This window comes from Trachymyrmex cornetzi, unplaced genomic scaffold, assembly GCF_001594075.2.
Source record: "Trachymyrmex cornetzi isolate Tcor2-1 unplaced genomic scaffold, Tcor1.1 scaffold248, whole genome shotgun sequence".
Lineage (NCBI taxonomy): Eukaryota > Metazoa > Arthropoda > Insecta > Hymenoptera > Formicidae > Trachymyrmex > Trachymyrmex cornetzi.
The window spans coordinates 2,290,545-2,314,010 of NW_017297144.1; the positions used below are offsets into that span (position 1 = coordinate 2,290,545).

General features: G+C 32.5%; 2 protein-coding genes across 2 annotated transcripts in view; one reads left to right on the forward strand and one right to left on the reverse strand.

Annotated features, from left to right (window-relative positions):
- The window catches only part of Dhc98D (Dynein heavy chain at 89D), a 33,040-nt gene extending 11,122 nt beyond the window's left edge, over positions 1-21,918 (forward strand). Inside the window, exons 16-52 of the mRNA XM_018507786.1 lie at positions 91-521; positions 1,435-1,598; positions 1,807-2,154; positions 2,615-3,003; positions 3,191-3,328; positions 3,418-3,608; positions 3,861-4,024; positions 4,306-4,559; positions 4,941-5,468; positions 5,867-6,025; positions 6,103-6,363; positions 6,807-7,061; positions 7,721-7,982; positions 8,100-8,377; positions 8,762-9,026; positions 9,514-9,728; positions 9,805-9,996; positions 10,368-10,559; positions 10,936-11,387; positions 11,726-11,921; positions 12,113-12,329; positions 12,452-12,764; positions 13,108-13,402; positions 13,919-14,376; positions 15,053-15,333; positions 15,432-15,586; positions 15,824-16,576; positions 16,761-17,099; positions 17,569-17,770; positions 17,833-17,975; positions 18,053-18,214; positions 18,538-18,841; positions 19,452-19,663; positions 20,058-20,225; positions 20,634-20,813; positions 20,900-21,046; positions 21,660-21,918. Of these exons, the coding sequence (XP_018363288.1) occupies positions 91-521; positions 1,435-1,598; positions 1,807-2,154; positions 2,615-3,003; positions 3,191-3,328; positions 3,418-3,608; positions 3,861-4,024; positions 4,306-4,559; positions 4,941-5,468; positions 5,867-6,025; positions 6,103-6,363; positions 6,807-7,061; positions 7,721-7,982; positions 8,100-8,377; positions 8,762-9,026; positions 9,514-9,728; positions 9,805-9,996; positions 10,368-10,559; positions 10,936-11,387; positions 11,726-11,921; positions 12,113-12,329; positions 12,452-12,764; positions 13,108-13,402; positions 13,919-14,376; positions 15,053-15,333; positions 15,432-15,586; positions 15,824-16,576; positions 16,761-17,099; positions 17,569-17,770; positions 17,833-17,975; positions 18,053-18,214; positions 18,538-18,841; positions 19,452-19,663; positions 20,058-20,225; positions 20,634-20,813; positions 20,900-21,046; positions 21,660-21,806 (9,810 nt within the window). The 3' untranslated portion in view covers positions 21,807-21,918. The remainder of the gene's footprint in view (positions 1-90; positions 522-1,434; positions 1,599-1,806; positions 2,155-2,614; positions 3,004-3,190; positions 3,329-3,417; positions 3,609-3,860; positions 4,025-4,305; positions 4,560-4,940; positions 5,469-5,866; positions 6,026-6,102; positions 6,364-6,806; positions 7,062-7,720; positions 7,983-8,099; positions 8,378-8,761; positions 9,027-9,513; positions 9,729-9,804; positions 9,997-10,367; positions 10,560-10,935; positions 11,388-11,725; positions 11,922-12,112; positions 12,330-12,451; positions 12,765-13,107; positions 13,403-13,918; positions 14,377-15,052; positions 15,334-15,431; positions 15,587-15,823; positions 16,577-16,760; positions 17,100-17,568; positions 17,771-17,832; positions 17,976-18,052; positions 18,215-18,537; positions 18,842-19,451; positions 19,664-20,057; positions 20,226-20,633; positions 20,814-20,899; positions 21,047-21,659) is intronic.
- Positions 21,919-22,139: 221 nt separating this feature from the next.
- Ufsp1 (UFM1 specific peptidase 1) overlaps positions 22,140-23,466 on the reverse strand; it is a 1,925-nt gene continuing 598 nt past the window's right edge. Inside the window, exons 2-4 of the mRNA XM_018508071.1 lie at positions 22,840-22,996; positions 22,581-22,751; positions 22,140-22,499 (exon numbers count right to left, since the gene is read on the reverse strand). Coding sequence (XP_018363573.1) covers positions 22,140-22,499; positions 22,581-22,751; positions 22,840-22,974 — 666 coding nt within the window. The 5' untranslated portion in view covers positions 22,975-22,996. The remainder of the gene's footprint in view (positions 22,500-22,580; positions 22,752-22,839; positions 22,997-23,466) is intronic.

The following is a 23,466-nucleotide window of genomic DNA, read 5'->3' on the forward strand; positions in this document are numbered from 1 at the left end:
TAACTTTTCTAAATTTTTTGAATAATCGCATCTTTGATAAGAACAAAGTCAGAAGTTAAAAGATTTCTTTATTCTTATTCTATTATATAGGAATATGGCAAGCTGATTAATAAATACGAGGAAAGGCGGCTGAATCTGATAAAGTTAGAAAACTTGTTTAACTTACCGTCTACCGATTATTCAACTCTCTTCAAGATCAAAACGGAATACGAGGGCATGGAAGTGTTGTATGATCTCTACAAGGAACAGAGAAGCTCGCGAGAAGTCTGGGCGAAGACTCTGTGGGTGAATTTGAATCCGCAACAACTCATCGAGGGCATGGAACACTTCATAAGGGAGTTTCGACGGCTGCCGAAATCTATCAGAAGTATGAATGTTGGCCACGCATTAGAGACCAACATGAAGAACTTCAAGAACTCGGTGCCGCTCTTCATCGAGCTGAAAAACGAAGCTATGCGCGAAAGACACTGGCAAGAGTTGATGAAAAGAACCGGACAGTATTTCGATATGGACCCGGACAGGTGTGCGGATGACGAATAATTAGCGAGTGTTAATTAGACGTACGAATAAACAGATAACTTGATAGATTACGATTTTAGTTGCGAAAAGAATAATATATGAGCATATAGAAGGATAACTATTAGACTTGTGTATTTATGATAACTGTATTTTTGTATCTATCTTTTATTATGTCTGAATATTTTATTATTTGTATTATTTTTATTTGCATAGTGCAATTGTATTAACGTGCAATATTTTCACAAAAAAAAAAACTTTTGCTGAGGTATCTAAAAATTTAGCTAAATGCAAATCTGAAAGTAATATTGTTGGACATCAAAATAAATACATAGAAATTTCAAGCATGATGAGTAGTATTGCAAAAAAATTTTGATATTCTAGGAACCAATTTAAACGTCTTATATAATTTAATAGTTCAATAAAATTATCTTCAGACCTATAACTGGCTAAATTTTTAAATAATTCGACAAAACCATTATTTCCATGTGCAAATATAGAATATACATACGTGCGAACATATTTGTATTTTTTAATACTTGCGTACATAACAAACGTTCACGTTGCGAGATGTAAATTTATGTTTTAGAATAATAGTTATGTCGAATCTGTATATAATTTTTCAGTTAAATTAACAAGTATCTTGCATATTATTTTCTACTTTTTTTTCAATTACACGAGTTTGTTTACAGATCATCGCAAGAGACATAATTTATTGTTAATGATCAATATAAACTCAATCAAGTGCATATAATTTAATACTTACTTCGTAAAAGTATAATTAGTTACATAGACATTTTTTAAGTGATATAAACATGGCGCAAGAAAAATTTTTTACCATAGAGGGGTAAGCTTCAAGCCACACAACGTTCGCTTTAAGTACATAAATATGATAGCCTGAATATTGGATCGTTCCAGATTTACTTTAGAAAATATGTTCGCTATGGAACTGGGAAAGTATCAAGATATTGCACAAGATGTTGTAATGTATGCTGTGAAAGAACTTGCGATAGAAAGAGGCATGAAAGAATTAGCAGAAGTATGGAAATCCATGGAATTTAATGTGGTGAAACATTATAAAGGTATTTAGAAAAACATGCACTTATCATTATTATTGAACAAACAAGTATGCGAGTATATAAGACTGGAATTTGATTAAATTAGTTGATGGAAAGAACGATTTTGCTGAAGTATTTAAAAATTTAATTAGGTACAGATCTGAAAATAATTATCATTAAACTAATTATAATAGAGATATATAATTCTATGATTGTTGATTGCATTTTCCAGGTATAGAAGAACGCGGCTTTATTCTTGGGCCACTTGACGAATTGAATCTGGTACTCGAAGATAACATGTTGACCGTACACAGCATGGCAGCCTCGCAATTCATCGGGCCGTTTCTCAATGTCGTACAAAAATGGGAACGCACAATGCATACGATCTCCGAAGTTCTGGAAGTGTGGGTGGATCTTCAGCGAAAGTGGCTGTATCTCGAGGGTATTTTCGTGGGTGGCGATATTCGCTTTCAGTTGCCGGACGAAACAAAAAGATTCGATGATATCGATCAAGCTTACCGAAAAATCATGACTGACACGTCGAAGAGGCTCAATGTTTTGGAATGTTGCTTGATTTATGGTATTTGAAGAGAATTAACTTGTCTTATTATTAAAGTTAATCTAATTGAAAAAAAATTAGTATAATATATTTTTAAGAATTTTCATATTTTAAATAAAATATGAAGATTTCTGAAAAATACCATATATTCCTTCAGACTTTATTCTAGAGATTGGAAAATGAGAAATTTTAGAATATTTCAGAATTCACAAATATGTATAAAAAAATTCTAGAAAAGATCTAGATTTTTTTACATTTCTAAACAGATTATTCCAATTCGTATAAAAAGTTAAAAAATTTTTTTTAATTATAAGGTATATATAAAAGTTTTGAAAAAATATATGAAGAATTTTAGAAAAAATTGTCACCAAGAAAATTTCAAAGATATATAAGAAATATACATATAAGAAATATACATAAAATATAAAATAAATTAGAAAAAATAAAAAAAATAATTATTTACTTATTTGTTAAATATTAGGTCGAAAGAGTGAGTTTGAAACTATGATAGCAGCCCTCGAGAAGTGCCAAAAGTCTTTGACGGAATATTTGTACAACAAACGCATTATATTTCCAAGATTCAATTTCATTAGCGACGATGAACTGCTGAGCATTCTTGGCAGTGGTACTCCTACGGCAATTCAGGAACACGTAGGAAAGATGTTCGATAATCTCGATAAATTCATAATAGTATCAGACACAGATAGACAGATGGCTACAGCTCTCGTATCTTGCGAAAGAGAAGTTATGGATTTCAGAAATCCCGTGTCCACAGAAGATCAGATTGAAATCTGGATGGGGCTGGCTCTTGAAGAAATGAAAAGATCGAATCGATATTTAACAAAGAAAGCGGTCTACAATTACGGCAAGGTTTATATTGAATTATCGGACGTTACTTCTGTTCATTTGCTCTTCAAAAAAACATTTTTCTAAAACATCTCATATTTTCTTTGTTAACCTTTAATATATCACTTTAAAGTAATAACTAATTGACAAATTAAAATATTCTTTTATTTCGAAATTGTATATAATAACTTTCACTATTTTATAAACGTAGGTGCGAAGACCAAGAACTCAGTGGATACTCGAATTTCAAGGAATGATGGTTCTCGTAGCCAATCAGATATGGTGGACCGCAGAAGTCGAGAATGTTTTCGATAAGATATCCCAGGGAAATAAACGCGCTATGAAAGAAGTAATGCTCGCAAATTGTGAATACAATTTGCGTCATGTTTTATCATTTGTTATTAAATATAAAAAAGTATTTCTTTTTTATGTATGTAGTATTTACAACAACTCAATACTCAACTGGATGAAGTGGTGACATTGATGGGTACCGGTTCGCTTACAAATAATGATAGAAAGAAGATTGATATGGTTTTGACCATCGACGTGCATATTCGCGACATTGTCGAAGGTTTTGTTAGAGACAGTATTGCGGATCCTACAGAATTCGAATGGGAAAGCCAATTAAGGTAATTTTTTTATATGTAAAAATATGTAGCCTTTACCGAATTTTAACAGTACAAGTGTTTTAACAATACGAGCTTTCAACAATACAATTTAAACAATACAAATCTTTTAATAATACAATTTTAATTTTTTTATATTAAATAATATAATTTTGATAGTCATAACAATATTAAAAATTAATAAATATGTTTTATATAAAAGTACTATTATTTTTACAATTATTGTAATCTACGGCGGAGTATTTTCGTATATAGATTTTACTGGGTTCATGATCTGGACAATGTATGGATGAACCAATGCACAGGCACTTTCGAATACGGTTACGAGTATATGGGTCTTAATGGCAGATTGGTCATTACGCCACTGACGGACAGAATATATCTCACTATTACGCAAGCTCTGTCAATGCACTTAGGCGGTGCACCAGCGGGTACGTGATACACATGACAAAGTTGCAAATGTCTCAAGATAACAGCTTCTCATCGACTAAATCGATTAAATGTAGTCTAGCCACGATAAAACAAATTATACTGTAGAAATTATACTGTAATTATAAATACAAAGATATATTGGAAAAAGTGAAACATTACGTGGAATTCGAAAATATCAGCGCAAATACTTTTAATTTACCAGTTTTAATTTTTTAATGGTTTAAGTAACAGTTTATAAAACTGCGTTTTCTTAATTTTTAACACTAAGGTCCTGCTGGAACCGGAAAGACTGAGACAGTCAAAGATTTAGCGAAAGCTCTAGGGCTCTTATGTATCGTAACTAATTGCGGCGAAGGAATGGACTATATCACGATTGGAAAGACTCTGAGTGGTCTCGCTCAGTGTGGAGCATGGGGTTGTTTCGACGAATTTAATCGAATCGACAGTTCCGTTCTCTCTGTTATTTCGACCCAGCTTCAAACTATACGCTCAGCACTGCAAGTTAAAGCTCAAAGATTCAGGGTATATATTTTATTAAACTAAAAAACACGAAGAGCCGGGAATAATACGAGTTATTTATAGTCACAATTATATTAACATTTTTTTATGAATTAATAGAATAATTTTAATATATATAAAGAAGAGTATTTTATAATATTAATATATGTTCGTGCCTGATATTCTATTTTTACTTTTCTGTAGTAAAGTTATATTTTATTCTAATTTAAATCTATACTATTCTCGATTTTTTAAATAAATATATATTTATCAAATATGATCATATTAATTTCTCCATTATTTTATATATGATAAATATAAATAAATTTTTATTAAATATAAATTCCTGTTTCTGTTGAGTACATGTATATTATATTCTATAATAACCAAAATATTCTCCAAAAGTTCGAGGACCAAGATATCGTATTGGACTCGAAGGTGGGAGTCTTCATCACCATGAATCCAGGATACGCCGGTCGCACGGAGTTACCAGAGTCTGTTAAAGCCCTCTTTAGACCAGTAGTCTGCATAGTGCCGGATAACGAGCTAATCTGTCAGATTAAGCTTTTTAGCGCCGGTTTTTTGACGGCAAAGTTGCTCGCGAAGAAGATGACCGTTCTCTATAAGCTGGCGAGCAAACAGCTGAGCAAACAAACACACTATGATTTTGGCTTGAGGTCCCTTAAATCTGTGCTTAATATGGCCGGCCAGTTGAAGAGAACTTCCAATGATTTACCTGAAAACGTCGTGCTGATGAGAGCCCTCAGAGATACGAACTTACCTAAGTTTATATATGACGACGTGCCGCTCTTCCTGGGTCTGATCAAGGATCTCTTTCCTGACTTGGATTGCCCCAGGATGCACTATCCAGATTTTAATGAAGCGGTTGAGGCGATATTAAAAGAATATGGCTATATTGTTTTACCTGAGCAAGTAAATAGTGTTCTCCAGATTTTTAACGTATTGCATGGAAGAAGGTTTTGCTAAAGTATTTAATACTAAACTTAATTTGTTGAGATAAAAATTTAGCTAGAAATTGATAAGAGATATAGATTTATAGTTAGATATAGAAAATAATTTTGTTAGACGAAAAAATAATTACGTAAAACAATCAAACTAGAATGTCAAAATTTTTTGCAATATCGTTTATTAAGCTAACGTTTTATGTAATAATTTGGATAGTCAACAACATTATTTTTTTAGATCTGTCTAGCTAAATTTTTTGATACTTTAGCAAAATCGTTCCTTCCATGTATACATATATATTTAGCTATTATAGTTATAGACTTTAAATTAACAAAAATAATAAAAAACATAATAACTCGGCCTAGGTTGATAAAGTCATTCAGTTATACGAAATGATGATGACTAGACATTCTACGATGATTATCGGTCCCACCGGCGGTGGTAAGACAGTGATCGTCGAAACGCTCTGCAGAGCACAGACGCATCTTGGTAAACCCACAAAATTGCACATTTTGAACCCTAAGGTGTGAATAATAATTAATTATAACAGTAGCATTGTTAAATTTTATTCTAAAATTCTTTATCATCATGATTTTTAAAGGCTTGCACTGTCATCGAGCTGTATGGAAAGCTAGAACCTACAACACGAGATTGGACGGATGGTCTTCTGAGTAGTATCTTTCGAGAAATTAATCGACCGCTGGATTCCAGCAAAGATGAACGAAGATACATACTTCTCGACGGAGATGTTGATGCATTGTGGATCGAAAACATGAACTCGGTAATGGATGATAACAAGCTATTGACTCTGGCCAATCAAGAGAGGATCAAATTGCAGAATTATTGCAGTCTGCTCTTTGAGGTAACTTAATGTGAATATAATATCGACTATTGAATTGAGGAACAATTTAGAAAAATTAATTTGATCTTTGAATAAGACGGCATTCAAACAAATATGAGCATAAAGGCAATAGGAGGCATTGTTTGTAACTAATTTTAGTGTCGCTTTTTGTATAAAAATTATACCCTAAATATAATATAACTACGATTTAATAATGAATTAATAATAGTTTTGAAACAAATTACAATGAAAAAAGAATTAAGGATAATAACGTTATCAGGAGACGCGGTAGTGGCTCCGGCCATGTACAAAAATAAAAAAAATAAGAGATAAGAGACACTACAAGTCTCTTATCCTGTACCACCAAAGTCCATTTTAATAAATTATAGAAAAATGTAGACATTTTTAATAATTCTGAAGATCTAGACACTTTGTTAAAAAATAAATTGATCCTTGTGCTAAAGGTAGGCGACTTGCAGTACGCTTCACCTTCAACGGTTTCAAGAGCGGGTATGGTCTATGTAGACCCAAAAAGTCTAGGCTACCAGCCGTATATGGACAAGTGGATACAAACCAAAAGCAAAGCCGATCAAGATTTTCTTCGAGGAATGTGCGAGAAATACGTACACGGCTCACTTAAGCTTATTACCGAAGGAACGTTAAGCTTTCAAACAGTCGAACCTCTTCGGACAATTATACCGCAAACTGGACTCAATATGGTAACTACTAAATTGACTATTGATTTGTAGATAATTATGATTGTAGTCGTAATAAAGAGATTGCGCATCATTGATGTAAAAATTAATTACTGACACAATTATAATACGAAATTAGACTGAAGAAAATAAATCTAATAAAGTAAGAGGAATCTTACATTCGGTATTTCACTGCTTGGATCTCAATGCTTAAGTAAATAAAAGATATTTATTAAAAATGCTTATTAGCATCAATATTATTAAATTGTTTGTCAATTTAATATATGATATTATTACTCTAGTTCTGTTCATCATTATATTCAAGATTGAAAAAAAATTTCGGAGCACGGTTTGCAGAATTGGATATGTATATAAATTTACACAGAATATATTATTTAAGCACTAAAATCCATTTTAGCCTAAATAGGATTTGTTTTACTTAATTAAACATTGATACAATTTGTAATCATATTTCTTTAAAATTAAAATTGATAATATGTTAAATTAATTTTATATTTATTTATCTTAGAATTCACATTAAAAAAAATATTATTTTTATGTTATTTGTTTATTTACTCATAAATTTTTTAATTAAGAAGACAGAGGGCCTCTAATACAAATACAAAATGTTTTTCACTGTGCATCGTATTTTATTAATAACATTTTTTGCATGGTTTCCGAAGGTAACTCAATTTTGCTTCGTATTTGATGGTTTATTGTCAACATTAAAATATGAATTGGCAAAACAAAAATCAGAAATCGATGAAGAGGACAATTTGTTGGTGACGAAAGAGGAGCTCTGGGAGGCAATGTACATTCAAGCGTGCTATTGGTCATTCGGTGCATCTATTGTAGACGAGGCGCGCTCCAAATTTGATGAGTACATAAAGAAAATATGTGGATTTATGTTAGTGCAAGACACACCCGCTAAACTAGCGACCGCCAGTAAGCTCAATAGAAATAAGTAAATTAATTAATACGGAAATTAAATAAATTTAACAAGATCTAATTAATGTACCTTTTCTTTTGCTTGTTAAAAAATGAATGTGCATGTTTGCTCAGAATTTATACCCGTATCTTTTCCAACTATCTACGACTACGTACTGGATATCAAAAAAAAGGTTTGGATGGCATGGAAGTGGTTGGTACCGATGTATGTTCATGACAGACAGAAGAACCTTTCGGACATTTTAGTGCAAACAATTGATACTTTGCGTACTACCTGGTTCATAAATCTCATGAACAATCTGCAGAGACCGGTATTGTTGGTTGGAGAAACTAGCACGTCGAAAACGGCGATAATTCATGAGTTTTTAAGGAACTTGAATCCCGAAAAATACGTAAATAAAACAATATTGAAGAAATTAACTTAATTAGTAATTGTTTTTTATACAGGGTGTCTCAAGAGAAAATGTCAATATTATGATGGTCTGTTATTTTAAGTAAAATTGTTCATATAAAGTTTATATAAATTTTTGCTTGGAAATTTTGAAAACCGTTCGGAATAGAACACACATTTATATGAACTTTTTTAGTTAATATAATCAATACCATCATCTTCCAAAATATTGACCTATCCTTCTGAAACACTATGTGTTTTATTCAAATAATTTTCCAATAAAATATATAATGTAATACACGTATGAAAGAAAACGATGTAATAAGATACGAAAATTTTATATTTATCAACAATTTATATATATATATATATATGTGACAAATAGGAACAACTCTTAATAAACTTTTCCTCGAGAACCACTTCAATGGACGTGCAGAGGAATATCGAATCGGTAGTAGAGAAAAGATCGAGAGAAGTATTCGGAGCTCCGCCCGGAAAGAAATTAATAGTCTTTATCGACGACATGAATATGCCAATCGTGGATATTTATGGAACCCAACAGCCCATAGCGTTTCTTAAACTATTATTTGAAAGGGATGGCTTTTATGATCGCGGGCGCGATTTGAACTGGAAATATATGAAAGATATTTGTAAGTATGTTCAGGAAGTAACAAATATATCAAAAATGCTTTTTTAAAAACAAGAGGCCTATTTTCCTATCAACAATTTTATCAATTTTTCATCATTTATCGACATCGAGGATTTAATATACGTTTATAATAGGTTTAATTAATTGAAGACTTATGTCACGCGCGAATATATTTTTTATAACATAGTTAAAAATTTGTGTTAAATTTAACTCATTTCATACAAATTACATAAATCTTTGTGTTAATTTAACACGAAATGAATGTTAAGAAGTAACACAAATATTATGTAAAAAATTAACATAGAAGGTGTAATATTGACACAGTTTGTAAATAAATTGTGGAAGCATATTTCTTTAGTAAAATTAATTGTTTATAATATGTAAAATTAACACATTTTATTCATTCATCCTAGAATTTACATTTTTAAACACATTATTTTTATGTTAATTAATTGGTCGCTGTAAAAAATGTTTTTTACTGTTTGTAGATTATTTAGCAGCTATGGGAGAACCCGGTGGTGGTAGGAACGAAGTCGATCCGCGATTTATCTCAATGTTCTCAGTTTATAACGTAACTTTTCCAACGAACGAGACTCTGAATTATATTTACACGAGTATTTTATCCGGACATCTGCAAACATTTTCGGAGGCAATTCTATCTATCTCGGACAAACTTGTGCAATTGACGTTGGAACTTTACGAGGTAATTTTGCGTCACGTTACGTATAGCATTATTTCTCTAAGTGAGATACGTATATTAACAACATAATGCTATTCAGATAGTTAGGAAGGAACTACTGCCGACTCCGTCCAAGTTCCACTATATTTTCAACATGCGGGATCTCTCAAGAATCATGGCTGGATTGCTTCAGACCTATCCTGATTTCTTTTTCGTAACAGTAAAACAGTTTGTTAGGCTCTGGAGAAACGAGGTCACCAGAGTTATATGCGATCGCCTCATTAGCGTGCAAGTAATAAGTCTTCTCCTTTTTTTCTTGTACATTAATCTTACATTATAGTCGCGTGGCTTTTTTCCAACGTAATTATTCGCGTACAATATTTCTGACATCTCAACATTACATTTTAATTTCCATTGTTTTTTTGTGATCTACAATTAAATGAATTTAAATTAATAATATTTTATACATTTTTTAAAAGTAAAGCTAAATGAAAGAAGTTTTTAATTGTCAAACACAACACACAATTTACGCTAAATACAATAATGTATATAAATAATATTTATACATTTACAAGTTTATAAGGTATGGGGAATATCTGGGGTATACATTGATAATTAGAGAAAAATTAAAGATTCGTTTTTAAAATAATTTTGCTATTCCAGGATAAAAATTTAGTAATCGAGCAATTGAATGAAAAAATACGAAATTATTGGGAGCTAGAACCTGAAGTGATTCAATACAGTTTAAGAGACCCGATACTGTATGGCGATTTCAGGAATGCCTTCAGTGAAGATGAGCCTAGATTGTATGAGGATTTGTTAGATTATGAAGCAGTTTACAGCTTGTTTCTAGAGGTCAAGCTTTTTCTTTAAATATATATTTTTTAATTATTTTTCTGTGTTACATTAATATTCCTATCTAAAATATTATTCAAGCAACATCGTTGTTTAGCCTGGAACTAAGTGGGTTCTATTAAAATTCCACTTAATTGTATCTTTCATCTACAACTGCAAATTTAAATCATTGTTATTAAAATAAACTTATTAATATTCATACACATTCTTTTATATATGAGTTATGTCATTTTGGTTCCTTGAAATTAATTAGTGTCTTTTAGTCAACATAAATGTCACAGATCCAGTAATTGTGTGACAGAATTTAACGCCAACTCCAGAGAATTAAATTAATTATTGAATATATATTTAAAAAATGTCTTTATGCTACCTACAGATTTTCGAAGAATACAACGAGAGGAACAGAACTAAGCTGCACATGGTTCTCTTCAATGACGCGCTCGAACATCTGACCAGAGTGCATCGTGCACTTCGGATGCACTGCGGTCACGTACTGATCATCGGTACGGGTGGCAGCGGCAAGAAATCCGTGATCAAGTTAGCATCCTTCGCTGCTGGTTATCAACTCTTTCAGATCGTTCTGCGTCGCGGATACAATGAAGCGTTCTTCCGCGAAGATATAAAGAATTTGTATAATATGGTCGGCCTAGAAAATAAAAAGATTGTGTTTATGTTCACATCTGCCCACATTAAGGACGAAAGCTTCCTCGAATTGGTGAACAGCATGTTGACAGGTTTCGTGCCGGCTCTCTTCAACGATGAAGAGAAAGACACAATTGTCTCTTCCTGCAGAGATGCAGCGGTTAAAGCAGGCTTTGATATATCAAAGTAAGCTGTTTGTCCACTTTACACGACTTTATTTTGAAATTCTTGAAATACATGTTTAATCCTAGAAGGCTGTCGATAATATTAAATGATACAATATATTATTATATTGATAGTAAATTCTACTTACAAGGAAATAAGTTACTTTTAATTAATGTAATGTAAGTTTTTTGTACATTTTGTTTAATGCAAAAATATTTATAATCTATATACACCTTAAACACAAATAATTTATGATAGTTCAATTAAATCTCTTGTGAGAGAACAAATCGAATTAAGTAAAAAAGTGCTTTGGGCAGAGCTAATGTTTTAGTGTTAAAATAAAATTTTTTTTATTTTAGGAAGAGCGTCTGGTCGTATTTCGCTAAGACATGCACCGCGAATTTACGAATAGCGTTGGCGATGAGTCCATCGGGCGATGCTTTACGGACACGCTGTCGCAACTATCCCGGTTTAATCAACAACACCACTATAGACTGGATGTTCCCGTGGCCGCAGCAGGCCTTGGTAGCGGTAGCGAATGTTCTACTCAGAGACGTAAGCAAAAAAATAAAAGGACGAAGAAACCCAAGTAGAATAAGATCAAAATAAAATCATAATAAATCGTGACTGATCGAAAAGTGACTTTTAAGCATTTTGAAGACACTTTGACACCATTTTGATATTACAATGATATTTTGTTCTACTTGAAATGTTCCAATGTGAAATGAGAGATCTTTTTCTTTCAGAATCCGATCGTGCCGCGAGAGTACAAGGAAGTGATCGTAAGTCATATTGTATACGTGCATACATCCGTATTACAATATACAGTGAACTTTGCGACGAAGCTGAGGCGACGAAATTATGTCACGCCATGGCATTTTATGGATTTTATCAACACTTATTTGAATCTGTTGGTGGAGAAGAAGAACTTCATAAATTCGCGCTGCACGCGTCTTTCCGGAGGTAGTTGCAAAATCTTTTATACAAAAATCTCTTATATGAAATTATTTTTTATTATATTTCTTCATTAATAAAATATGAAGTCAATAAATTTGACAATATTTCTTTAATAAATTTTTTTATAGGATTACAGAAAATCATAGACGCTTCGGTGACTTTAACAGAATTAAATAAAGTCTTGGCAGAGCAAAGAATCAAAGTAAATGATCAAACGAGGAACTGCGAACAATTGCTCGAGACTATCGGCAAAAGTACAGACATCGAGTTGGAAAAGAAGACTCTGAGAGAAGACAAGAGGAAGGAAATTGAGGATAAGAAGAAAATGATTATCAAAGAAGAAACGGAAGCTAAGCAAGCCTTAGCGGAGGCTCGACCGGCTCTCGATGCGGCCAAACTTGCATTGAGTGACCTCGATAAAGCGGATATTACCGAGATAAGGTTCATTCTGGATTAATTACTACTTTTCTTTATTTATATAGGTATTATATTATATAAAATTCATCTATTTAAAGGACCGATAAAATACGTTTATATTTACATGTAATATAGCTTGTAATGTGACAAACAAAAGATATTTATAAACATAAATCTTAATAATGGGTAGTTTTTGAAGTTTATCAAAGGTACTCTGTGAATTCGGTCCTTTCTAAAATTTTTTAATATTTCTAATATTTATCAACGATCCATTGAATTTTAAAAAAGTGAAGAAAATCGCCTAGTAGAGTATTAATCAAAAGATATTAATCTTCAAACTTGCTAAAAATCAGTAATGACTATTCAGATCCTTTCCCACTCCGCCCGAACCAGTGCAGATTGTTTCGGAATGCGTTGCGATGCTTCGTGGTGTCAAAGACGTGTCGTGGAAAGGGGCAAAAGGCATGATGAGCGATCCTTATTTCTTGAGGCACTTACAGGAGATGAACTGCGACTTGATCACTCTACGGCAACAACAAGCGGTAAGGGCGCATTTGAAGAAGACGGATAAGCTGGATCAGATGCAAGTCATCAGTAAAGCAGGATACGGCTTATACAAGTTTGTGCTTGCTGTTCTGGATTATTGTGCCGTTTATAGAGAGGTATTTATTACATTATTTTGTAAGCTTTAATTGACAATTCATCTGTTAACTTTTGCCTAAAATCTAATTTTATTTATTTATATCTTTATTTGTTCATTTCTTATTTATTCATTTTTTTTTCTTTTAATCTTTTTTCTTCTTTCGATCTTTTCTATTCTTCATTATTTAAAGATTTATCACGGTTTAAGTCCTCAACATATATAACAAATACTATACTAAATTAATACTACCAATAATTTAAAATACAAATGAAATTCCCTAAATTCTAATACGATAAAAAAGAAAAAATTTTAACTAGTGAGAATCGACGTTGTAAACCCTGCACTATAAATATTTCAACAAATAATATTTAATATTAAATCATTAAAGATATTTCTTTCAACAATACTTTAGTTAGAATATGTTACTCGTCATAAAGTCTTTATAAGGGGACTAATTATAAAAAACTGTACGACAGTCAAATGTTAATTATATAAATTTCTACGCTAACATTTTACTTTTGATTTGTCGTTTCAGGTGAAACCAAAGATGGACAGAGTTCAAGCACTCGAAGCGGAGTCCGAAAAAGCCAGGCGCGCGTTAGAAAAGGAAGAACGGGAATTAAAGCGATTGGAAGAAACGATCAAAGAATTAAACGAGAAATATGACGTCGCGATGACTAAGCGACAGAGTCTTCAGGATGAAACAGATTTGTTACAACGACGTCTTTCGGCTGCTGACAAACTCATCTCCGGATTGTCCTCCGAGAATGAACGATGGCGAAAGGATCTGGAGGTTCTTCAAGACGACTTGGAGAAGATCACAGGAAATTGTTTGCTCGGAGCATCCTTTCTGGCTTATAGCGGTCCTTTTTCCTACGAGTTCAGGAATGAAATGTACAGCGACTGGGAGAGGAGCATCCTAGACAAGGAATTACCTTTATCAACGCCCTTCAAGCTCGAAATACAATTGAGCGACGACATCGAAATTACCAAGTAAACGAGACTCCTGCATATTCATACAGCACATAGATATATCACTACATAATTAAATATTATATAATTTTTCTCTTTATCTATCGATTAAAATGAAAATTTTGCAAATGTCATTAAAGTTCTAAAAATTAGAAGTAAAAAAAAATGCCATGCAAAGACAGTTTTAATCGCCTAATTAGTATTCGAAATTTCCTTAACTGATATTCGCGAGTTCAATATAGCTGACAAAACTTGATGCATTCTTTGGAATAAATCTCTTCAAAGGATTTAGAGAGTACCTTCGCAACGTAATTGAACAATTTTTTTAATACATATTTTGAAGGTCAAAATTTAAGAAATAAAATTATCTAATTAAAATTATGCAAGGTCTTGAAAAACATTTGATATAAATAATTTTTCACAAAGTTTAACGAATAACTGAAAAAAAGGCTGGACTTACAAATACTAATTAGGGTTAACAATTATTGTTATTATTCACGTGGCACAGATCATTCCAGCAATATTGCAGCAACATTGAAACGTTTCAACATGATTACAGTAACATTGCATTGTTGCTGTAAAGCTGAACTAGCTTCTGTGGTGTATGAGTAATCGCTATTCTGTTTTTTCTAACAAATATATTCGTGTAGCTTAGCGACATAAACACTGTGCTTCTAATATTTGATGTAACTTGCAGTTGGAACTCGGAAGGTCTTCCACCAGACGAGCTATCCGTACAAAACGGCATACTAACTCTGAAAGCATCTAGATTTCCGCTTTGTATTGATCCCCAACAACAAGCATTAAATTGGATCAAGAAAAGAGAGCAGAAAAAGACTTTAAAGATCCTCTCCTTTACGGACGCAGATTTCTTGAAGCAAATTGAATTAGCAATCAAATATGGTCTGCCTGTGCTCGTTCAAGATGCCGACGAGATTGATCCCATCTTGGCTAACGTCTTATCGAAAAATATCCAGAGTAAGTTATACAATTTAAATGAATTCAATATTCATGAATCGATATATATAATTGCAGTTCGTAAAAACTTAAAACTTGTTGTGATTTGATTTTTGTAGCTGTTGCAGGACGAACTTTCGTCATTCTCGGCGATAAAGAGATAGATTATGATCCGCGATTCAGAATATATTTGACAACAAAAATAACCAATCCGATGCTAGATCCCGCTTTATATGCCAAGGCGGTTGTCATCAATTACATGGTCACTACAGCAGTGAGTTAACTTCATTACAATTATGACACATCATAATTAATGAGCTAAGTCATAATTAATATATGTTATTAGAACATTAATTTACAAGTTTTCTGTTTCTCAACATTTGTTTTCGATATAATTATAATTATATTATAATTATATTTTATTCAAGAAAACAATAATTTTTCTTTAATTTAAAAAACTGTAAATATATCAAATTTAAGTTTTGTACAATAAATTCTCACTTTTCTTCAGGGTTTGGAGAACCAACTTCTGTCAGTAGTGGTGAAAACTGAAAGACCGGACATCGAGGAACAACGTGAAACGCTGATTTTGGAAACTAGCGAGAATAAGAATCTGCTGCAGCAATTGGAAGATAGTCTTCTTCGCGAGATTGCCGCGGATCAAGGTAGCATGGTGGATAACATCGAGCTGATCGAGACCTTGGAAAACATCAAGTCCAGCGCCAATGAAGTAACGAAGAAGCTGTTGCTCGCGGAAATCACTTCTGTCGACATCAACAAACTTCGCGAAAACTATCGTCCGGTAGCGGAACGGGGCGCAATTCTATTCTCCGTGCTGGCCGACATGGCCACCGTAAATGCCATGTATCAATACTCTCTGATCAGTTACATTGAGGTGTTCACCCACTCGCTGAAGAGATCGTTACCGGATCCAGTGGTCACTAAACGACTGAAAAATATTATTCCAATGTTAACGAAGAATGTCTACGATTACGGCTGCACTGGTATCTTCGCGCGGCACAAATTGCTCTTTTCCCTGCAAACTTGCGTAAAGATAGAACAGAACTTGGGCAACGTGAACCAGAAGCAATTAGAATTCTTCATCAAGGGCAGTGTGGTTCTAGAAAAAGTATCCAAATCGAATCCTACCAAATGGCTGCCGTTATCGGGTTGGGAGGATGTTCTCAAGTTGGCGAGCGATTTCCCAGAGAAGTTCGGACAACTTCCGGAAGAAATACGAGATTGTGAAGATGAATGGAAGAAGGTAAACTAAAAATGCAAAACAGTGACTACGCAAATAATTTAATGTCGTAAATTTTAGCACAAAACTATAGTGGAAATAATAATTTTGAATTTTATTTAAAAATATTCCATTTTTTTCATACACACAGAAAAAGAACATTCTACTGAGAAAAGTGATTACTTAGATAATTAATTATCCGTTTCAGTGGTACGACTCGGATACACCAGAATCTGAAGAACTTCCGTGTGATTATAGTACGCGAATGACATCGTTCGAAAAGCTAATGTTGATACGCTGTTTTCGAATCGATCGCGTATATCGTGGTATTATCAATTACATTATCGAAATTATGGGCAAGCAATACATTACGCCGCCTCACGTGAGCTTCGACATGATTTTCGAAGAAAGTACACCGACCATGCCAGTAGTCTTCATCTTAAGCCCGGGTTCGGATCCCACTTCAGAACTGATGAAGTTGGCTGATCGATACGGTTGCGGCGGAGGCAAATTTAGATATCTCTCGCTCGGTCAGAGCCAAGAAAAAGTAAGATATACAATAACAAACATTTTGTACTTATGTTAAAATTAGTTCTTGTTAACATTTTTGCGTAGAAATTTTAAACATATCTGAATATTAATTTAACGTAATGTGTTATTTGAACTTCGTACTGACTTGATATTCAATATTTTTTATAACAGGCCTGTCCAATTTGAGCTCCGAAACCAAAACGCAAAGCCATCGATGCAAAAAAATTCAATGTGAGTAAAATTTCGAGGATTGTAAAGTGTTGATACGATCTAAATGACGCTTATCAACTCTTTATAGTTCCTAAAATCTTACTCATATTGAATTTTTTTGCGTCAATGGTTTTGCCTTTTAGCTCCGGAGCTCAAATTGGACAAACTTGTCTTATAGTATAAAATAACATCGATTGAGTGAACAATTAACATTAATTTTCTATATTTTAAAAAAGTTGCATTTAACTGCCTTTTAAAAATTATTTGTTTAATAGATCGCAATGGAATTATTGGGAACGGCAAAAACAAGAGGTCAATGGCTGATGTTCCAGAATTGCCATTTACTGTTGTCCTTCACGAAGAATTTAGAAAAGATCGTGGAGAACATAGAGAAGCCTCATCCCGATTTTCGCTTGTGGCTCACTACGGAACCCACCCCTAATTTTCCAATCGGAATACTTCAACAATCTTTAAAAGGTAGAATACTTATTATATTCCAAAAGTTATATATCATATTTTTGAACAAAATTTATTTGCAGTGGTGACGGAACCACCGAGTGGATTGAAGCTAAACTTGCAAAACACGTACTTTAACATGCGGCCACAGGTCTTGGAAAGTTGTTCTCATCCTCTCTACAAGCATTTAATTTATGTTCTAGCATTTTATCACGCAGTTATCCAGGCAAGCAAATATTTAATGTGATTGCATGTTTAATCCTCAGAGTAATTTTTTTTACTAAAGTGCTCTCAACATTGCAGGAGAGAAGAAAGTACGGTAAAATTGGATGGAACTTAAAATACGACTTCAACGAGTCAGATTTTAATGTGTGCATTACCATCTTGAACACTTATTTGACGAAGGAAATGGCGACGAAGGAGTCTGAAGTACCGTGGAATAGCCTCAAATATTTAATTGGCGAAGTATGTTTGATTCTGCAATCTACATTCCTTTTTTAATAGTAAATTGAAAGTGTAATATAAGCTCTCAGTTAATTTATATACACTCCAGACGCAAAAAATGGATATATATTCTAGACCAAAAGTTTAGAAACACTTTCTAAAATTTATACTAAAAATACTTAGGACGACGACAAAAGAATTAGACATACATATATATAGGTTAATTTTTAAAAAGTGTTTCCAAACTTTTGGTCTAGAATATATATCTATTTTTTATTGTCATCCTGAGTTTCTTTTTCGTATAAATTTTGAATGCAAATTATTGTATGCTCAAAAATAATCAGGTAATGTACGGCGGAAGAGTGATGGACAGTTACGATCGTCGCGTTTCTTACACTTACATGGACGAGTATTTCGGTGATTTTCTCTTTAACGAGCACCAACCGTTTCACTTTTACAAGGACGATATTGTCGACTATGTGATACCGCCAGAAGGAAATCGCGACGATTACTTGCAATTCATTGAAGAACTTCCGCTGGTGAACGGTCCCGAAATATTTGGGCTACATTCAAACGCCGAGATTGGATACTTTACGCAGGCAGTTAAAGGAATGTGGAAGCATCTCATAGAACTTCAACCGCAAACCGGTGCGAGTAATTACATATTTTTCTTGCCTTATCAAACACTGTTTCTGTAATAACTATCGTAATAATCATATGGCAAAATTATGACGTAATCTAAGCGCAACAGTTACGTCAAAAACACGTTTAATAAATGTCATAAAAATGTTTTATAAGACATTCATAACGTTTATCTTTTATTATCGTTAAAAATACCGTTTTATATGAGACATTTCGATGATTTAATAATAGTATATAGTTAATATTTTTATACACCATAAAAGAGATTCCGCTAAACGTTTTTTAAATATAAATTAATCTACTTGGAGGAATTATTATAAATACTTTAAAATATAAATTTTTTAACTCGAGTTTCCAAATATACTAAAAATAAATTTACTTAAATGTTAAATAAATTAAATTAATATTATGTCATTTTTATTGCCATGCTTTTTCTGGAGAAAACTGTATTTTAATGATTTTCAATTAAGTAATTTTTTATTTTATATTATATTTAAAAACTGTTTGTAGCTTCTCGCTTGGATAAAAAGAGTAAGTCGCACTTTCGGGTTTATTGCGTTTTCCAATAAATTATAATGATATGTCGTTATAATTAAAATGACGTTAAATTCTTTAGCCGTGAACGTCATCGGTGTCAGCAAAGATGAGTTTATCGATAACGTAGCGAAGGAAATCTTGACCAAGATACCCACGCCATACGATATTAGTAAGGTCAAGAGAAATTTCGGCGTTGGCGTAACACCGACCGCGGTCGTTCTATTTCAGGAATTGGAAAGATTCAACAAGTTAATAGAAACGATTACGAGAACGTTGAATCAATTAAGAAAGGTCACTAAAACTTCGAGATTTCAATCTGTTAAATGCACAGATTTAATTTAATTATTTAATCATTTAATAATTAATTAATTATACGTACAAATTCTACACAAGATGCATTTTTATTATTTTTATTAATCTTTATATACCACCTTTATTAAAATTCTACTTTTTTATGATAACTTTATGCAATTATTTTGTTCTATATTTATATTAAGAGAAGCAGTTAATAATAAAGGAGAAATTTATTTTGTCTTAGATTTAAGGAAGAGATGAGTTTCAAACTTTTTGTAATATAATAATATAAATTTGAAATGTAAAAAATTCTTAAAAATATGTGCAATGAGAATTTGTTTTAGGGTATTGTCAATTAAGAACGCGTTTGATATCCAAAATAAAATTATAGGCCATCGCTGGTGAGATTGGAATGGACGCAGTGCTAGAGAATATTTCCATGGCACTCTATAACGGTATGCTACCTAAAGAATGGACCAAATTGGCACCAGACACGCGAAAAAATCTCGCCGGTTGGATGGACCATTTTCAGAAGAGGATAAATCAATACACGAACTGGGTATGATTAGCGAAATGTTATATCCCATACAGAAATTTAATTTGGCCAATTTACTACTGAAAGATAAAGAGAGTAATTAATTACTCATTTTTAATATTAAAAGCTGAATTACATACTGAGAAAAAGAGTCTAGTTGCATTAATTAGAATTCTGGTTGAAAATGGACAAATCAGAATTTCCTGGTTGAATCTATTATAATTCTAATTAAAATAACTAGGTTTCTGATTGGCGATCACAACCTCCTGGGGTTCTTTTATTTTCAATCAGAAATTTTTCCCATTATTAGTGCAGCACTTTTAATACTCAAAATAAGTAATTAATCATTACACACCTTCCAAATAAAATTTCTGTAAGAGGTATGCGTTAATCTCTTCGCAATTAATAATGTCTATTTTTTCTCCCTGTTAGTCTGGCGCTAATGAACCCGTGGTACTGTGGTTGTCCGGATTACACGTTCCAGAAACTTATCTGGCGGCTCTGGTGCAAATGACTTGCCGCAAGAACAATTGGCCCCTCGATCATTCCGTTATTTACACGACGGTGTCCAAGTTTTTCAAGCCTGACGACGTAGAAGAAAGACCCGATGAGGCAAATCCCAACGACATTTACTTTTCGATATTTTATTAAAATTGCAACAATATCGCATTATACTCTTCCATCCGTGTTTTAAACAGGGCTGTTACGTGTACGGATTGTATCTGGAAGGCGCTAGGTGGGACAGCGAGGAGCATCGTTTACAAAGATCGCATCCGAAAGTTCTGTTTGAAGCGCTACCAATATTAACCATAATACCTACTGAAGTTCATAGATTGAAGTTACAGGTATTGAATTTGTCGATCTACATAGTGACGTAGAAAAGCAAGGTAGTACCCAGGGCGGTCGTTTTCATCCCTGTGCCATCTTTATTACACTATTATTGATGTTAATCAATGGACTAATTAATTATAGTTCTTTCAATTAATTAAGCAATATCTTTATTTTGCACTTTGTCCCTTTTCTTCTATATACATACAACATATATACTTGCAATTCAATTCATATTACTATCCTAGTTTCGGTTTAAGATTGTGTTTCAAAACTGAAAATTAAATCGGTATGCAATTTACAGAATAAGTATAACTATAGGTCTTTTTTTTTAGCTGAACTTTTTGAACGGTTCATTTTTTCTCTTTTTTTGCAATATAAAAAGAAAAGGTGAAAAGATGAACCGTGTAAGAAGTTTAGCTAAAAAGAACAGATCTTATAATAAATTCACATTAATATTATTAAACACAAAAGTCTAACTCATGTCAGACCAAATAAGGCATTTCCTATTTATTGGAATATTCAAATAAAACGATTTAACTGATCATTAATATTTTCAAGTAACTGCAATTTTTGTCAAGAACTTCTAGATCGTAAAATGGATAATTCTTATTTTTACGCTTGTTACAGAATACTTTTAAAACTCCCGTATATACTACGTCAAATCGACGAAATGCTCTCGGTGTTGGTTTAGTGTTTGAGGCAAATTTGGCGACTCCAGAACACATTTCCCATTGGATACTTCAAGGTGTTTGTCTAGTGTTAAATACAGATTAAAGATCTTCGAGATCGATGAAAAAAAGACAAGAACCGTTGTATTCTTCAGTATATTTCACGTATAACTAATACGTCTATTAATTAATACTATTAATTAATAGTATTCATTATAGCATAACAATGAACGACCATTAAGCTATTTTAAACTGTCGTAATTTTAAGGATTATGTATAATTCTATAAATTTTTATCACATAACAATAAATGAAAAAAGAAAAGACAGAATATCACGTTCAATTTTTTAATATTTATCGATCGAATATCGAGGATCAGCGTAATACAAAATTACAATTTTTAGCGAAAATACATAATTATTTCGTATAAATAATTAACATCATTTATCGCCCAGTTCGCGATACTTAAGCTGTGGTAAACACATATTGTAAAACGAGCTGTCGACGAAATCATCCAAGTTTTGCCACTTCACCCACTGATCGTTCTTTAAATGTTCCGCACTTTTTGCTTTTCCAACAAAATGTGGATCTACAATTAACAAATACACACCTCTGTTTCCAACGTGTAATCCTACTATACATTTGCTAGAGCAATCCCTGTCTCCGCCCATCATAATCGGACTGCCAAATTGCTCGAAATGTCTTTTAATCTCATCCACTTGGTCAATTAATCCCTTTCCGCTCGACACGTAAATTATTTTGTTAAGAGCTTCATAAAGTTGATTTAAAACAATCGATACCTATAAAATGTTTGAAATGTCAAGTCCGTCAAATCTTCTTACATTTAAAACCCCAATATGTGCTAAGGGAATTAAGCTTACTTCGAAACTTCCTATCCATTCTCTCGACCCAAAAAATGTTTTGTCTTTATCCTCCACTTCGACAAGGGTCTCTTGTATTTTATTAATGCTTGGTACAATTTTTTCCAAATTCTCATTATTTATGATCCATGAACAAATGGTTTGCAGTGTCCTGTATCCACACCCCCAACCCTGAATAAATGTAAATGTATTTATTTTGATGATTAAATACGTAAGAGAATGTTAATTACGATTATATATCCTAATTAATCGTAATCACCCTATCATTAAAACCATCGCAACCATAGTGCCAGTACTCGTAATCTCCTTTAACTAAGAATGTTTCACCGCTCTCTGGCAAGGCTAAATTTTCGTGAACGTTTTTCAATAAATTGTTGGAATAATTGACGGTCATCTTTCCCACGTGTTAAAAAAACCTAAACAAGCACAATGTTTATATATTAATATAATTTTATAATATTATTATTTATTAATAATATAAAAAATTTTTTATGCATATGAATATGTATAAATATGTATAAACATACATAAACATGCATAAATATTCATAAACATGTATAATTATATATGAAATATGTCCATGCATGTTCATACATCTTTCTTTCTTTTGTAAAATTACTTTTTAGTGTAATAGAAATAATAATAGTATTGTGAAAATATAAAAAATAATTAAGGAGATAATTTTCGCATTGTTTTAGAAAAAAACAAGTTTGGATAAAAGTAAAAAAATTGCTGTATGTTTATATATATTTATACATATTCATGCATGAAAAACTTTTTACCGGGATATCACATAATTTAAATACTGACCTATAAGCGAGATCGTGTAATTTCTCAGTAAATTCTTCAGGCACGCTACATGGCTGCTGCGGAATTTCTTGCCGAC